Source organism: Copadichromis virginalis, linkage group LG7, assembly GCF_057382275.1.
Source record: "Copadichromis virginalis isolate Kocher_CV1m ecotype Utaka linkage group LG7, C_Virginalis_male_GT1.1, whole genome shotgun sequence".
NCBI classification, from domain to species: Eukaryota; Metazoa; Chordata; class Actinopteri; order Cichliformes; family Cichlidae; genus Copadichromis; species Copadichromis virginalis.
Window position 1 is genome coordinate 43969692 of NC_140624.1, and position 18577 is coordinate 43988268.

Sequence of the window (18577 nt, forward strand, 5' to 3'; positions counted from 1 at the left end):
AACTTAAACACTCAAAGTGATTAATTATATAGGCTTGCTAACAACATGAACAGACCAAATGATATTGTAGCTTTCATGGTTAGTAATAATGAGCTAATATATATGTTACAGCAATGGGCTGCATCAGTCAAAATTCAATCATATCCTTTACGTTTGCATTTATTTTTATGTTTTGTTGTGTATTTTGCAAAAGAACAAACAATAATCACACGCTGAAAATAAAAATAACCAAAGTCAGTCAGACAGGTTAAAGACAAATATATTCTTTGTATTTATTCAGGTTTAAATGTATAGTATTCAAAGAGAAGCATACATGGTAAAAAAAAAAAAAAAAAGACTTTCTTTTTTGTATTTTTGTAGGTTTTTTTGTTAAATATTACACAAAATAAATAAATTCAAAGAAGAAACATGATAGTTTTAGACTTGCTGCTGTGTTGGTACTTGACTAAACACAACACAACCTTTTTTCATTTTCCTCCACCCATCTCATCTTTTCTTCTTCTTCTATCAGTCAGCTTTCTGCTAATACTTCCTCTGCCTTCCCCTGTTTTCCTCCATGTTTTCTCTTTTGCCATTTCTTCCCCAGTCACTGACTTCACACGTACACAAATCTAAAAATGTGAGTTACCGTTTCACATTTTGGCACAGAAGTCATTTCTTTTCATAATTTTACCGTGCCAGTGTACTTTATAACTTAAAACAGAAAATAATATGTACATTGTATAGCGATATATCTTATTTCTTTCTTTAAAAATAGAAATGTCTTTATCCAACTGTGATAAAATGTCTGTTTGTTTCCTTTCTTTTCCTCCTCAGTGCATCATACTGTTCAGACTTGAATCTGTCCAATGAAGCCATCACTTCAACTCCAAAAAACGTCCAATAGCCTTTAATCTGCAGAGCTCTCCCTTTGCTGATTTGTCCAGTCATCGCTGTTCTGACAAAATAGGCAGGAAGTGAGTGGCTGGGTTTTTCCTTCGTGTCTTCCTTCCTTTCATTGGCTTTCCCTTGGGGTTCAGTGCAACAAACATGCGCTTGTCCTTGTTGAGCCACTGAGCTGAAGCGTAGGTGTTATACTTGTTTTCCTCGATGCGTTCAATTAGACGGCAGTCTGGGCCGTACTCTCTCTGTGGAGGAGAAGCAAAGAGTTTAAAAGAGCTGAAGAAAAAGATAATAATTTATATTTAAAGTAAATTAGTACAGGTTGCCTTTTTAAGATTTTCTCCATTGATGAAAACCACCTCTAGCAGGTAGCCAGTGACTTGAAACTTCCCACTGTACCACATGTGTAAGCTCTCAGTCATGGTTAGTTTTTACTCAAAAATAGTAACTGTTTTTTTGTTACCTGGAGATAGTTCTTGTGACAACATCCAATAACAAATGGTCAGCCATTGCTTAAGAACAATCCCCAGCGTAATTTTAAAAAGTCAGACGTAAAACTTGAATAGTTGTCAGTGTTGTTTGTGTGTCAGTAGTTTGGATGGCTGTGTGGTGGTGGGATGAGGGCAGAGAAGTTATTGTGACTTCTCGATGGCTCGGGCTTAGTGCCGAGCAAAGAGCATTGTGACACAAAGTTTGTGGCTTACATTACCGCAATGGCCACCCACTGGTAAATGAAGAGAAAATGATCTGAGAGAGCTGCATTTGTCAGTTTACTGGAAGCTGCCCTTGTGCTTAAAGCTAACAGCGCTTAAACAGCCAGTTAAATGGATGCAATTGATATTCGCAAGCAAAAATGTACTTGCTACACACACACACACAAACACACTCTAATAGCCAATATCTCTCCTTCACGCGCTCTCTCTCTCTCCACCACAGCTGTCCAAATTGGTTCCAGAAGTAAAGCTGAGTGTTCCCAGAGCAAAATGAAAATATTTTACGAACGCTATGCAGCTTTTTAAATTACGCTGGTACAAGGTACAATTAAATATCGCGTGAGTGCATGATGTAGGAATATAAGCCTGTTCATGGTCAAATGGTTAAAAAACGTAAGTAGTAAATCGGTAAGCTTTAAGATGAAGACATGTTCAAAGGCTAAGGTTAGAGTTAGGCAAGTAGCAGCTATAGTTAAGGATCGATTGAGTCTCAAAATAATGGTGTTAATAGGCAAAAGAATCGTTATAGTAAGTACAGAAATGAACGTAAAAGTAGTAAAAGTTAAAGGTGATCATAACCTGCGGTGTCACCTATGTGCTTTAATCTGCCAATACAATGAAACAATGAATTCAATTGATTAGCACCAGATAAAGAAGTCACTGTGTAAAACCATCAAGTGTAATCGAATGCCGGCCCTTCGCCGCTCCGCTACTAGGGCTTGTGTTGTGCTGTGGAGAAGACGTCATGGGAATTCAGTTGGAGGCCATGCAACAAAATGCCTCTTTTTATTTTCTGTCTTTTCTACCGTGTGTCATTTCATCTGTTGTGTGGCTCCTCAGAGACATGCTGAAAATCAGGTCTTTCAAAGTAGGGAAAAGAGGGGGGTGGGGGAGGCAGAATCGAATGAAGGAAAGAAGGGTGAGTGAGAGAGGACAGATAAAACGAGGGCTGCTCTACCCAGAGAGACTGAAGCAGAACAGAGAAACTGAAGGATTGTGTTTCCTGTTTCTGAATGGAGTGGAGAGGAGAGGTAGGCAGAGGAGAGTAACTGTGGTTCCTATTTCTGGAACAGTGAGTCGTACAGCCTTGTCCATTGTTTTATAAAGAATTCAAGAAACTTCAAAGCCACAGAACCACCACTTTAGAGGGAAAACGTCCTTTTACCAATTTTTTTTTCACTATCATCATCAGTCAAATTTAGCAATCGCAAAAGTGCAGAAGTGCGTTTGCAAAGAGTGGAGAAGATTTTGAACTAACAAGCTGCAAATCTCTTAAAGTGGACCTTATTTTCTGTCATAGACTAAGGGTGACCAAAAATTTCAATGAATAAATTTGATGTTTGTGCAAGTAATCTGTTCAACAAGTTTATTATTTAAGCTCTCAAGCTTAAATAGGTTAAAGTGATTGAGTTCTTGAGAAACTGTGGTTAAGAATTTAATCCAAACCAAGATATTAGCTTCATTATTCAAAGAAGAATGCGGAGCTTCTCTGAAAAGAGAGGCACCCACTGGACTACAGAGCTGCATAGGACTCTTTGTACAATACTCAGTTTCAGAGGGTATATTAAAAGGGTCTTCTCACCCATCTCCACCCACCTGCTGTTTAAACCCTCTGTTTGTTAGGAACAATCAATCACCAAGGCCTAGTATAAGATAAATAGGGATGTTTTTGGACTGAGAATAAAGCTATCCTCTTAGACTTAGAGAATAATGCATATTAAATAAAAATGACAGGTCAGAGAGTTAAACAGCGTTAAAACTTACCGCTCCATACAGAACGCCATTCTTCTTGATTGCCAGGTAGTGGTTACTTTTGAGGCCCTTGATGGCCACCACACCCACATCCACTGATTTGATCTCCAAAACACCTGGTGGAGCAGGGACAGGGAGACAAATAGGGAGTCAACTTTTGTGTGGGTCATTTACTCAGATAGAGTTACATTCTTACAACCACATATTTTTCTATTTATAGTCTGGAACAGGACCCTGAACAGGTTCCAGTTTCCTTTGATGATTTATTTACTTTTTATTCTGTCTGTCTCTAAAAGTAAAAGTTTTTCATTACGTTACATTTACATGCATATGTATGTCTGACAACTTAAATGACTTTAATGATAAAGTAATTACTTTGGAATATAGCTCAAAGTTTCCCGTCACTCTTCATGCAAGTGTTAATGTTGTAATGGAGAGACTGCATCAAAAAGCAGAAAAATAGGTGTTTGACACGATTACTATCACTTTAAAGTGTGGGGAGATGCATTTTTATCTGCACGCCTCTTAATGCTGCTATAACATATCTATATTTTTGTTAATTTCAGGGTCTCCTGCACTGTTTTTTTTTTATTTCATATTTTCCCACAAGTGAACCCCAGTCTTGTCCCCCTCCCTTTCTTTTTCCTTCACTGTGTGACAGTCAGCCCGGCCTCTTACCCCTGGTTAGCTTGTGGGCTGTATGCTCTGGGACCAAGGTGTTAGCCAGGAAAAAACATTTCTGCGCTCTATGTTTGTTTTTCTGACCAGAGGAGCACAGGCAGGCTGGACGGAGCAAGGCTTTCTGCCTGCCAGACTGGCAAGAGGTCAACGCGTTTGTATCAGTTTTCAAGCCTGAACCAATTACTGATTTAAGCTGTGGTTACCAGCCCTTCCTTCTCTCATCCTAAAGCCAGTTACAGCGGGCCATAAAGTAATCAGGAGATGAGGTGATTAGCTGAGGGGGGTAGTAGGAAGTGGAGGCTGGTTGCAGGAATGCTTTAGACAGAAAAGAGACTTGGATATTCACCTGATCTTTAGTGGTAAATGAACAAAAAATTTAAATGCAAATTTTCACGTGTCCCCAAAATCTGGTTGTGAGACACTTAAAAAATATTCAGTGTATCTCAACTGCCTCGAACAGTAGCTGCCTTTTTACCAGACGACCCTTCACTGCCCTTAACCCTCTTCTCTTGTACTCAGACGGAGATTTGCAACTTCCTGCAGGCTTTTGAGTTTTATGAAGGTCAGGCCTGAGGAGATTAAGGGGATATGTGAGCCTCCAGCTCAGAATGATACAAAATCTATATAAAGAATATGTCTTTCACTGACTACGCTGCGTCGCCTAGTTTGTCTTTGTTGTCACTGGACAAGGATTTGGAGAATGTTTGTGATTTTTTTAATGACTTGTGGCCTCGTGTTAAATGTTGTGGCTGATGCATTTATCCCTCATGTGGTCGATTTCAAGAACTTTGAGAAGAGTTTCGCAGCTCCACGGTGCGTCATGCAGGCTTGCTGTGTGAAGTCCATTACTCACACAGGCATGTGCTGCAACACAGCGCTGATCTATCAGGTTCAAAATGTTCCAGCTGACATTTCTGAGCTGTGATCCATTAAAAAAAAAGGGATCTGTCTGTGCTGCGCTACAGGCTGGTCCACCTGTTCAAACCTTCCTCCTTCCATTTGATGTGGTTTGTCTAAACCAAAAGCACAGGGCTCTTTTATGGCCCCTGCGCCAGTTACCAGAAGCAGCCCGCCTGCCTGTGAGTGAAAAAGCCTGGCTGCAACAAAAGGCTTAAATTGCAGCAACAACAGTTGGCAGTAATGCAGGGAGATGGAGAAAAACAGGACCTGAGCTTGTGTCAGGCTAACGTTAACCTGCTGCCCTTAAAGCTGCATTTTATTATTTTACTCTCTCACTCAACACCTTGTCTTTTTTGGTGTCTTGTTAATGTGTAATTTTTATTTTTTCTGCTTTTCCCCCCCTCTCTGCTGTTTCCCTCCCTGTGTCCCTTGGATTTCAGCCCAACATCTTTATGAATTATGTTTTAAGTGCAAAGGGGGAGTTTTATGATCTGGCACTGAAAGCAAAAAAAGAAGGGAAAAAAAGCACAAAGTTTACTTAATTTAAAAGGCATGGTCATTTGCTGCTATCAACATTATTTAAAGAACTACCAAAGGCAAACACGTGTGTGTAACAGGGCAACATTTCAACTTTCATAAGAGCGAGCCAAAATGGTCTCTGCTTGTCAAGCTGTAACTGACAGAGCTGGAAGTTCAAATAAACACAGCCCAGCCGTCTAACAAGGAAGAAACTGTTCATTAACGACTCCATAATGACCTTAACGATATTTAATTATCAGATTTTTATTTTTTTTAAAGCCAAATCTGAGCTCACGAGAGCAGGTTTCGTGCATTTTAAGACTTAATGATTGCTATTCATAGTAGCGGTTTGGATCGTAACTGATTGAGATTTTTGGTGTAATCGATTGTTATACTTGTTGTTACAATGATCTACGCAGTCTCTCTGACTTACAGGCAAGAGAATTTCTCAACCAGATTTCTATTTAAATTTGGCACCAATTTCAACCGGATTTACAAAGCAAAAGAAAAACCCTAGTGGACCGGCTATAAATCAGCCACCAACCGACTGATGATAAAGGTGCTATGACATAATTAGAACAGGAACGAGCAAAGAATTAATTCAAAGCTTAATTTAGCTTTTGCATTATTTCACATACAGGTCAGCAGTCACACCGAGCTTGTCTGTTTGCCAGTTAAGCGAAAACTGTAATAACGTACTGACGTCACAGGATAAAGTCACTGGATGTATGACGGTGTTTACTTTTTAAGGCAAAATACTTTTGAAATCAACCAATTTAAAAACAACTTCTTTGCAGAGAGACCTATGAAACCTGAACTCTGCTAAATACTTAGTACTTATATGTTAATACTTACTGACTAAGCAGCACAACAGGACTCACTCTTGCATTACAAAGTCAACATTCCAGTGAGCAGTGTAACCAAGTGCAATAAAACTCAGCTGTTTTATTTTATAATTGTACTGAATTATATCATAGTCATGTGTGTTAATTATGCAGGAACCACCAGGACTGCTACAAATTTCATTGTAATTTGTTCAACAGATGTGAAAATAAATGTACTCTAATGTAAAGATTAAGCATCAGCCTGGGATGTACACTCTTCTATGATCATTCTAGCTCATGCAAATCAGCACAGTCACACAAATATTAAAAAGACACACTCTCACACAGGAGCGCGCACATTCGCAGACCTCACACCGACCCCTGTTAGGCCCCTTTCTGGAAACGTGGTCAGTTAGACTCCAGCTGATCCCAAAGGTTAGAGGAGGTTGTGAAAATGTTTCCACTGTTTATCCAGGGGCTTTTTGAAGATTATACTGCAGTTGTTCACATTGTGACCTCGACACGGTGACCAGCTGTGAGCGGGTCTACTGCGTGTCTACAGCTCGGAGAGGTCTTGCTCCTCGTTGTGAAATATCATCACTTGCGGAGCAGTTTGTGTCGTGAACTCCACTCCGCGAGCAGAGTGAAAACGGTTTTTGTTCTTTTATTCTGCGTCCAGTGCTCTGCTATGAACCTCTGACTTCACTATTTTTATTTCAGCAGTGACTGATTTCTCTCACCCTTTTTGAGATAAATGTGACATCCAAGAAACAAAATTCTCATGAAGACAAAAAGGACCCTATTATGTATTTCTCTTAAAAAAAATTTAATAGGAACCTTTCATGCGTTGAGGTCTAAACAGTAAGATCATTTTTCTCTTTGAAACAAGCAGCATAGTGACTGACGACATTTCATATTCACAGTGACATGAGAGTTTATATCCAGGCAACCACCAAAGACTCCAAAGCAAAGAAAATCCAGTGGGAACACATGCAAAGGAATAGAAGAATTCAACAAGGGGGGAAATGGACCACCAAATCAGATACGAATTGCTCTATCTGGTCACATAAATAGAGAAAATGTCTTTTTAATTTGTCTCGGCCTTTGAGGCCACAGTTTTATCAGGATTAAACAATTTTGTTAGCGTTATTTATTTCTCGGAGTTTGAGCGGACTATTTCCGTTTCTTTATGAAGTCCAAAAGAGAATCAGAATCAGAATCAGAATCAGAAACTTTATTGTCATTGTCATGAGAACAACGAAATTAAGAATGGTCCCCGATCATCTCTCGGTTGTGCAGATTGCTTGGTGAGAGCTTGTGGAGATGTTGGGCTTGAACAGAAACTGCTGCATGCTGTGTATTTTGGGGAGCACTGAGGTATTTGTTTAGACTGATGTGGCTGACAGCAGTATCTTCTTGTGCTAAGTGGCCACATCAAAGCACGCCTAGCTGATGGATTACATGAAAGAGGGAACAGAGGGCTGTTTCTGATTTCCAATATGGCCAGAATTTTTCTACAAATACAAGTTTTTTTTGTAAATTGATTTCTTTTCATATTGTGTTCTGCACATATTTGATTTGCTGTGTAAAAATCATATTAAATAAATTGTGTTTGGCCTTTGTGAATTACATTTAATGTGTTTTTTCTCAGTTCATTTCATTTTCTTTTTAGCCCGCACTCACCATATCAGCTTACTCTTGCCCGGGCAATGGTTTTATGTCCTTTCCTGACTGATGCACTCACATCAAAATACAGAAATGAGCAAAACTGCACGCTGTTAAACCTTCATGTGATGTCATTGGCCTTGGGGTGATCGCGTGGGAGAAAAAAAATTAGAAAGCCAACAGTCTAGGTGAGAGATAACATGAAATTTGCAATCACTTGCAATCACTCACGCTTAAGAGCAGCCAGGAGGAATTTGCAGTGGTGTTAACCGGGATTTGATTGAGTGGAGAAACACCTGAGAAATTGTGATTCCTTAAACGTGGTTTACTTTGTAACATGATAGAGCGCGCGTGCTGCCAGCTTCTGTCAAAAACCATTCACAAGCCTGACACAGCAGGAGTCGTGTTTTCAGGCAGAGTGCTGTGATGGTCGTCTGCATTTCACACATTTTTCATTTACAGTTCAGCTGTCAGTGCGGTGTTGCCCAACTGTTGTGGCTATAGTTGTTGCTGAGGGACTCTTAGCTTTTAGAGATCTTCTTATATTACACCACAAGTATTACCCACAATATCATTCAGCTTGTCACATCCTCTCTCTGCTTTGCTCTGTGTTGTGTTTGTTTGCACATGTATTAATTTTGTACGCATTCAACACGCACACACTTAACACACACAGAGTAATGAGCCGGCATTCCTGACGGCTCAGTTCAAACAGCCAGACTGTCCAGATGCCTCTCTGGTCTCAACTCACAGCACTACCTTTGATGACTCCATTAAGAGGCTCAATTTTATGCAGTGTGTGTGCAGCAGGGTTAGGGGTGAGGTGTGCGTGCATGTGTGTTTGGTTGGGGGCTTCTCCTAAAGCACGTGGTGTCTATATGGCAGCAGCCCTGGATGTTATCTGTCACAGATGCTATTCTCCATCTCCCACTGCTTTACTGGCCATGAATTCAGCCTGTTCACAGGCACCAAAATGACACTTTGTGCATTCGGCTTCATCTGGACATTTTACAGCAGCGCTGCAGGTAGAAAGAGTCTTGTAAAAAATACACTATAAGGCAGTTGTGGCATTTTACAATTTCTCAAAGAAGTTTTCAGAGGAAAGGAAACAAAATTTGCTTCACATCTTCAAATCTAAAACCCGATGATGTTCAAGGAGATACTGCATGACAAACAAAAGCCCCAAATCCTCATCTAACCCAAAACCTGGCACTAATTAACTCATTTTTTTTTTGTCAATTGATGACTCACATGTCTAACAGTTTTACCTCTGTTCTGCTACAAGAGGTCGCATGTAATGGCTCAATCATACAAAATAGGACAATAAGCTCCTTAAAGCTTTGAAAAATTTAATTGTCTTGTGATTCCACTGAATTTGTTTTCATTCAGTCACCAATTCCAGTTTGTTGCTGTAATCATTTTCATTTGCAAGGCGATTGCATTGGTTTCCTGATAGGAAGCAACCTCTGTCTAAACAGTGGCGATCCAACTCAGAGTGATTGCAAAGACTGGCAGGGTTGCAAGTAATTGCCACGTCGCAACAAGTTTGCGTCATTCTGCAACAATGAACACAACTCCTCTGTTACGTGTCTTTGTGCAGGAGGGGACTCGAGTCAACTGGTTGGCATCTGGTTGTATTCTGGTTATATTCCTATATAAATACAAGATTGCTGAGCACCTGTGTCATTTTACAGTTAAATCCTTGTCCTGCAGCAACTGCATACGTCACTATTTGTGGCGGGATTTCAGAATTTATGTTTCAGATACATGAGGTTCTAACTGGACTCTGAATGAAAGAAGTTAATCTGAATTTCTGTGTATGGAGACGACAGCAGATTGGAAACAAACAGTAACAGATTGGCAGCAATTTTTGATTTTGATTTCATAACAGTTCAACAGTACCACACATGGCATAGTAGAATTGTCAACTTGACTTAATTGATATAATTGCAAACTGATGGCAGGCTGATTCAGATGGACTTATGTTCCAAAGGTGCTTTGAAGACCCCGAATAATTGTGTTCATGCCACGGTCTCCAACCACTGTTTTTACTAATATGACTGTTTGTGACTGAATTGATTCTGGGTTATCTTATAAAAAGAAATAATAATTTTCCTGCAGTTTTTGGGCATTTGTACAATTTTATGATGTTAAGCTCTCAGCATGAGTTTGTTGCTCTTACTTTTCTCCATAAATGGCATTAGCAACTTTTCCATTGTTGTGATTTGTTATTTAAACAACAATAAACTGTTTGCTGCTACAGCATCACTGAGATGACTTCTCAGATGCTGTCAGTTCTTCCATGTTAATAATATGAAACTCTGCATGCTGGTAAAACTTAATGACCCATGGATACTTCCAAAACTTCTACCTAATCATTAAATAAGTCCGCCTGCATCGCAGACTATCATTAGTTCAGCGTTTTTGTAAACCTTTTGTCAAATGCATGAAAATAAATAATTCACCCTGAAGCTTTTTATAGAAGTACAGAAGTATGAAAGGTTATCAGAGAATCTCCTCCTGCTTTTCTCTCTCCCGTATATGTCAGAGTATTCTTCAGCAATCGTTCACAAAATATACACAATGAAAAAGGTTTTGCGGATAGTAATGGACTCTCGATGTTTGGCCCTCTCTTCACTGAGCTGGAGTGCTCCAAAGGAGCGGAAGATCTTACAAAAACATAATTTGTTGCTGAAAGACTTTTGTTTAAGGTGGTGCCCAACTGGGTTTGTGGCGGGACTGCCTCAGTCTGCCTTCGGAAATCTGGCTCTTCCATCTTGTTGTAGCTGACACATTAATCGACAGGGGAGCAAATTTATGGGAAGATATCAAGTGGTGATGACAGGAAGTGTGTAAATAGTGATGGAAGACAGATCCTGTCATTGTCCTCAGCGACTTTTTGCAAAAGAAAAAAAAAAAAAAGTTAAACAAAGACAGCACTGAAGTAAAAGGGCCATCTTAACGAGAAAATTATAATAAAAGTGGAGGTGTTACTGTCAGTATGCATGCGTTTCTATTCCTGAGGCATCCAAACATCAGTGAATGCGTTAAAGGACACTTGTAGGCTTATCCCTGTGTATGAGAGACCCCTGAAGAGTTTGCACGAAAGACTCAAACATTCAACTCTTAAATTTTAAGAGGTTTTAAATTCTCTAAATTCTCTAAATCAGTGGGTCTCAAAAGAGGGACCTGGAGCTCCCGGGGCGGGGGGCGTATTCTGCACCAAGGAGTCTAAATATTTTACTATAAGCTATAAAAAATGTGCTGATTTGGGACATGTATCCTATTAAAGACATCACTGTTACCCACATTGTCTCTGAGCAAACACAAACTCTGATATGACTGTGTCACATAAAACTGCTCTGAAAGGAACCCTTTGCTGTTGCTGTGGTGTGGCTTGGATTATTAGCGAGCTAGCTGGCAAGCTTAAAGAAGTATTAGAGCGAGTTTCCATCATCAAGTGACGATAAAAGGCTAAATGAGCTAAATTGATAAAATATGCAGATGGTTACATTCAGCTTGATTTTTTTGATGACAGCAACAGAGAACCAAAATGCGTCATGTGTCTCCAGGTGCTGGCACATGATGCCAGGCCGCAAAGCAAGCACTGAGCGCGCAGATTGAAATACTTCTTTCAGTTACTATGAAACAGGTCTGAAGCCTTTAAGGTGAAAGGTTTTAGAATACAAACAGCTCTAATTGCATCTGAGAGTATGAATGGTAGTAAGGATATGCTTAATGAAGATTATCAGGGGGCCTTGGAAATGTCTCGCCCTTGTAAGAGATCCCAAAACGTTTATTTTATGGCCTCGCTTGCTCCGCAGATTAGAGTCAAATGAGTCATAATTCAAAAGTGACATGATTTGATCCAGACTCCCGCTGCAACAACATCACAGGGAAGATGTGCAGTATGAAACCAAAATAATTTATCGCAGTTACACACCCACAGGAAGACTAATTTCACTGATTACCACGAATGGTTTTTCCATTATTTTTGTGTATAGCCAATCAGGGGCACCCTTAATGGCATCCTGCATGTAAACAACATGAAAGTTGTAGCTGAATTAAAGGTCAGAAAGAGGAAGGTGTGTTTATTGTATGTTTTCAGAGTACAGCCGAATGTAATTGTTGATGTTGGCTCTTAAGAGCACCCGTTTAGTTTTTCCTGAACGAGCTCCTTCAGTGATGTTTGCGTGCCCGTTTTATTTACAGCCGCTAGGGAGAAGAGTCCGTGCAGAGTAACTTTAAATGAAAACCAATGCTGACACTAACCTCTGGTACTTCCAGTACCTCCTCATAACTCTCTTTTATGGGCCACACTGTTACCTTTTCCCATGAGAACCCTAAATACGCTCATCGAGCATCCCATCGAAGGCAGCAACATAGAGGCGACCAAAAGTAGAAGAGCAGAAGACGGGGACTGATGTCAGGACTTGTTACTTTTGTTTTTGGCTCTCACCTTGCTGAGTCATTCAAGCTTTATGGATGCAAAGTACGGAGATGAAGAAGTGCATGTGGTTTTAAATATGTGCACATTTATTCCACAGCAACAATCTGCAATGTTGCATTTCTAATTGCATTTTTTTTCCTTTACAATACACAGTGCAGCCTACAGCGCTTTGATGGAGTTTCAATAGTCTAGTTTTGCTAAAGTGTAGTAAAATATATTTTAACATTTTCCTGTAATTTCTTCTTAAAATTGCCCTAAAATAATTCTAAAAGTTGAAGAGGACTCTGGATCCCAACGGCTAAACAAAGTTATTTTGGCTGAAAGAAGATTTTAGCTTTGGCACCGACTCCACAACATACACAAAAATAATATTTGGATACAAATGCATCATTCCAAATACAATTCTGTCTCTTGCAGACTTGTTAATATAAAATTTGGCTCTTTGAGTTGCAAAAAATCTGGCATTTGCAGAGTACAACCAAAAGTGATACAATACTTGTAGTGCTGACCTTTCCATTAGCAGTGCTTCCTGACTCAGGTCAATAGGTAGAGGTCAAACAAGAGGGGGCAGACCTGTGTAATTATCCAGGACAGGGAAATCCTGGTCTAAATCAGAATGATGTCCAGAGAATTAAGAGTCTAAAATTGTGGTTTGCTTGATTCTCCCATGACAGCTCAGTGATTAATGCATGATAAATGTTTGAAGTGTGTGTGTGGCAGCTTTTACAATGAGAATCAAACCTCCAACTGCTGTCACCTTGGCACCGTTTAGTAGTAACTGAGCTACTCACAAGCGCAAGTCTGCAGTCCAACTGCAAGCGCACGTCCATTTATTACACTGTGTTATTCGTTTGTTTGTAAACAAGATGTGACAGTCTGTGGACAAAATGGAGGGAAGGAAACAAGGACAGTCTTGTTTCTTACAGTCAGTGTGAGGATGGATGCTAATCACATGGCAGCCCCAAAAGATTTCCAAACTGAGACCAGAACCTCTCATTTCAAAAGGCCTTATGAGGTGAGATGGATAGATGGGCGTTTAGAACAAAACACATCAGAACGCACGATTCGCTAAAGCCTGAGTGATGTGCCGGCCTCGGCTCTGACAAGATCATTAGAAAGGTTCCGCTGCGGAGGAGAGCAGCGACCCGGGACCAGCAGCTAAAACTTCTCCGTCACCTCTGACACTGTCTAATGACACTCATTTGCAATCTGACTTCCTGAACATTAGCAGACGATTAGACTACGATAACCACTGCAATTAACCTCCGCGGTAGTTTTTCAATCTAATGCTTTCCTGAAGAACTGTCGCATCGGGTAGTTCCACACCTGAGTTTACACTCTGGAGAAACTTGAGTGCACTGTTTCTGTGCAGTTGTATTATATAAGATGCTGCATATAGAGAAAGTTTGCGACATTATTTCACATAGGCCATATGTTTCTAATAGCCAGAAACCAGCATCAGAGAAGTAATCTGTCTAAAAGTCTGTGTTTAGCTTCAAAAGTATACCAGTGTAAATGAGCAATGTTATAATCTGAGGTATAAAAATAAACAAAAAGTGTGTTCAAAACTTGTGCACAAACACACCAGAGCAGTTTTGAGTAGGACCAGTCATACGCTGTCTAGTATGTGAAAAACCACATCCATGATCACCATTAGGGGAACGGAATTGAAATATATTCTGTTTGGTTTAGTTTGAAGGGTACAATTTGTTCTTTGCTTATTTCAGAGTGCATAAAAAATGTCAGTAAGTGGGAGTGTTAGCATAAGCATAAACGCTGCTCTGCTCGCGAGCCTGTACGCAGTCATGCTATATGAGCACAAGCACCTGGACGTGGAGTATAGTTTGATGCTGGGCAGACACACGCATTATTTAATCACCAAACTTTCAGTCTGAAGCATGTCGAACATCTGCACTTACCATCAGGTGGATACAGATTGATGAAATGCTTTTTCTAAATATGCCGCCAAGACAAAATATGGCCTGAAAGGTTTAGCCTTCACGACCGAGTTCCCATATTAAGATTCGCTTTTCTCCCTGGAAGGTTCTTACCTATTTCCTAAAACAATCAAGTGGCAAGAGCTGCTGAAATTGATGGATTGTGCCTCTAATGCCATGACCTGATGCCATTATAGTTAGTGACACGTTGCAGCCTAATGGCTGAGCTCTTTCTGTGCATGTGAGTAAAAAAAAAGTGTGTACATGTGTGTGTGTGTGTGTGTCAAAGAGGACTGCAGGCGAGGGGAGGGAGGAAGAGACGCTAATTGAAATTCCTTCAGCCATGTCTGGCAGAGCCTTGGTGTCTGAGTGGCACACACACGCACACATATTCACACTGGCCCTAATAAAAGTGGGCTTTGCCATATGGAGGCCATGTGCAAGACTGGCCTCTCTGTGCTCAAGCGTGTGTCTGCATCTGTGTGTGTGTGCACATGTACTCAGCAGGCGAGCCTTGTACAGCACCAGAGCGTCGAGTACAGATGCATGCAACCCTATGACATGTGTATGAAGGTGTGCGAGTGATAAAGACCAGTTTAGAACAAGTACACAGACACTTGACATCATACATTTAGAAGAAAACTATTCAGTAATGCAGCGAACGCCTGTTTTCTAATAATAAAGATATTAGCTTGAGTTTTGGACATCACCCATCTAATTCAGTGAACTGGCAGGCAGACTGTGGGCAGGTAAATGTGGGAGCAATGTTCTGTTCTCACTCAACAACTACTGTCAGTATGTCCTTAGGCCATGCAGTTATTCTGTGCTGCTCACAGGCCAAAAGACTGTGGCAGACTTGGAGAACTTCCAGATGTGTTCAACTAGAAGATAAAGCCGCACACTACAAAATGATAACAGCTGATTTTCTGTTCTGAATCAGTCATAACTGATTATGATGAGCCTTGCAAGTCGTTAAAACTATTTAGATTTGCTGCAGTACAGATCTGGGGGGCAGGGGTTTTTTTCCTGCTGTAACTGTGGATTTTGAACTCATCCTTGCATTTGTACTATTTTCCTTCAGAAACTTAAGGTGCTTTTAATATACTGGCGGAGTTTCTGAGTTCCCAGCAGCAGAGGAACTGTGAATGTGAAAGAGAAACTGTGTGAATGTGAGGCTGAGTGATGCTGACAAATAAGCATGTGTGCTCAGTGACCCTTCTCAGGATAAATAAAGGTTAAAATCATATTTCCCTGCCCGCAAAATGCACAACCAGGAAAACAAAAAAAGGGGGAGCAGGAAGCGTTTGGTTATTACTTTATATCTGAGTCAGTACAACCTCATAGTTAGCATATGCCCAACACTATTATAGCAAGAGCACAATAGCAGCAAGGAATAAGAGTACTTGTCATTCTCCCCTGGGGTTTGGTAATAGCTGTGTTTTAGATATTTCCTCAAACAGGAAGAACTTTCTCTGGGCAATTTCTAATTGGTTCCAGTGGATCATCGCTCTTTTTTTATCTGCCCGGTTTACTTTTTTTTTTTCTTCTTCTCTCCTGCTCTTCTACTGTCATGCTTTTCTTTCCCAAACTCTTTGTAGTCAGGCAATATGCCTGCCTCTGCACATGGTGAAAAGGCTGCAGGCACACAGCTCTGTTACTTGTTCTATTGCCCAGCTACCTGTCTGGAAGTGCATGGGTGCTCACAGAACGGAAACAAGGAAACATCAGTGGCCACAGATAAACATGTGAGATGAAGTGGAGGACAAGCAGTGCTGCATTTGCCACAGTTGTGCCACTGACAGATACTAAGGTTGCGTTTGGCTCTCTTTAAAAAGTCTAAAAAGAAAGATCTCATATCAGGATCTTGAATATGAAATTGATTTCTGACTTTCATAAACTGCTGTGTGTGTGGTTAAAAGCTGTTTGCACCAGAAAGGATCAGCTGACACATTAAAGGCAGATGACTTACTGTATGGATCGTCCTTGTTTCCGGTGCCGTTAACCTTTCCCTCCTCGCCAATGCGAAGGTAGAATTTCTGGGAGGAGAACAGTTTCCGCCAGCGCACGTCCCCTTGTAGATGCTTGTAGCTGCTTCGCACGTGCCGGCCAACGACCGTCGCAGACGACGATGACACATTGGTCGCCCTTGGCAACCTTGCAGAGGATGCGTGAAGCGGTGTGGGTGATGAGGAGGGTGGTGGGTATGAGATGAGGAAGTGAGGAGAAGTCCCTGCTGGTGCATTGCGGCCGTGTTCGGACGAAGCGGACAGCGGGGAGGATGAGGACGGTCCGAGCAGGAGAAGCAAGAGCAGCAAGGTGAGGGAGAGGTGTGAAGGAGGTCTACGGCAGGGGCAGGAGGAGAACCAGGCGGCCGGTGCACCTTGTGTCACTGTCCATCTACACATGGTAGTGGAGCTGGGAGAGCTGTGGATGTGCTCAGGGGCTGGGGCATGCTGAGCTGGTGCAGGGAAAGGGAATGAGAGTGGGAGAAACTCCCCCCAACTAAACCTCCTCTGTTTGGGAAACCCCAGCCTCACTGGGACTGTAGGTGTTAAAACCTGTAGAACAGCTGGGATGAAGATGGTGCGACTTGCTGTGGCAGATGTAGGTTGATCAGGAATATAAACGTTGATGTAGCGGGGGGTAATGGTGAAGCCCGCAGCGCTGTGGCTGACGCCGCTGTAGTCCCCCGGTGCTGTTTATTCCTCACAATCGTCACAGGAATGCGTCAACAACCATAACTCAGATCACCTCACAATGAGAACTACTAGGCGCGCTCCTTGGGGACCTCTCGCCTCCTCCTCCTACCTCTCCTCCTGACACTGCCACTCTCTGCTCCTGGTTTCTCAAAATCACTCAAAATCCCATTTTAAAGTTCACATCCAAAGACAAAAACACACATCATCAGTTCATTCACACAAACACACACACGAACACACGCGTCCCAGACGATTTATCCCCCCTCAGTCCTGGTTGGAGGAGAAGCAGGTTAGGAAAAAAAGATGGCAAAGTGCTTAGTAAAAAAAAAAAATAATAAAATAAATAAATAAAACAAGCAAGAAAAAAATAAAATAAAAATGCTGTTTCTTATGAAGTGTCCAGGCCACCAAAAAAAGGAAAAAAAGAAGGCGTCACAGAATCCAGACTTTCTTCTTTTCTTTCTTTGTTTCTCTTGTTTTGTCTGAGCTGGTTTGAAGTTACTTGAGTGTGTATCTGACCCCCGCGAGCTCTCGTCTTTCTCCCCTCTCTTGTAGTGCGTCTGTCAGTGGGCTGAGCTCCCTATCTGTCCTCTGTCCTTGCCTCTCAGAGTCTGAATGCTGGAGCGGTGCGTTGCCTCTCTTCTTTCCTCCCGTGTGTGGCTCCCTCTCCTTTGGCCCCCTCCCTCTTTCCGTTGCCTCTCCCTCTCTCTCCTATCTGTCTATCAGTGGTTCGCTGGTTATTTGGAGTTTGTCTGAGGTGACTGAATCTTGTCTTTTCTTTCACCTTATTTATCTGCTGTAGTTCCCCAGATGTCATCTCTTAGTGTAATTGGACTTCTATTAAAACCACTCGGCTTTGAAGGGCTGTGTGCATTTATGTGTTTGTGCGGGAGAGGGGAGCAGGGGGTGGGGTGTTCTGTTCCACCCTGTTTTCGCCTTCCCTCCCTCTCCCCCATTTCTCTTTCTCCTCCCCTTCCCAGACCACTAGCTGAGCGGAGCAGGTCAGAAAGAAGGAAAGAGAGCCGTTCATCTCTCCCTCTCCCAGGTTTTTGGGAGTGTCATCCATCTTTCTGATCTTACTTTCCTCTTGATTAGAGGCACTTTTTTTTAATTTACCAAACCGTCTGAAATACTAAACGCTGGCCAAACTTCACTCCAGGTTTGCCTGAAAAGAGCCGTCAAATCTGTTTAACAATTCATTGATGTATTTCTGACTGACTTGAAGCCAAATAATGACATCCGTGTCTTCTTTTAAATCGGCTGAAAAACTTGTGATAAACAGCTAATTTTCCCTTATTGCATCTTCTTTACTGGCACTTAAAAACTCTCCTCCCTCTATGACACATGATTTCCTGACAGTGTCACAGACTTTCTCTTTCTGATTTAAAAATGCAAAAAATAGTTATGAAATGAGTCATCGTTCCTCAGCTGTTTTGACTAGCATTTAGCAATTTCTCAGCCTCAGTCACTTAAGCCCCTGAACCTTCTGAACACCTCTCTGTGTTTGGGTAATCGCTGTACCTGACGTGTGTTGCTGCATTTCACCTTTCAAGGA

The 18577-nt window shown here is 41.4% G+C and overlaps 1 protein-coding gene across 1 annotated transcript; it reads right to left on the minus strand.

Moving 5' to 3' along the window:
- Positions 1-247: 247 nt before the first annotated feature.
- On the minus strand, positions 248-17019 carry fgf10a (fibroblast growth factor 10a). The gene is made up of 3 exons (XM_085463555.1): positions 16293-17019; positions 3360-3463; positions 248-1127 (listed from the first exon to the last, which is right to left on the minus strand). Exons 1-3 carry the CDS (start codon positions 16726-16728, stop codon positions 927-929), a joined length of 741 nt encoding a protein of 246 aa, XP_085319681.1. The 5' UTR covers positions 16729-17019; the 3' UTR covers positions 248-926.
- Between the last annotated feature and the right edge of the window lie 1558 nt (positions 17020-18577).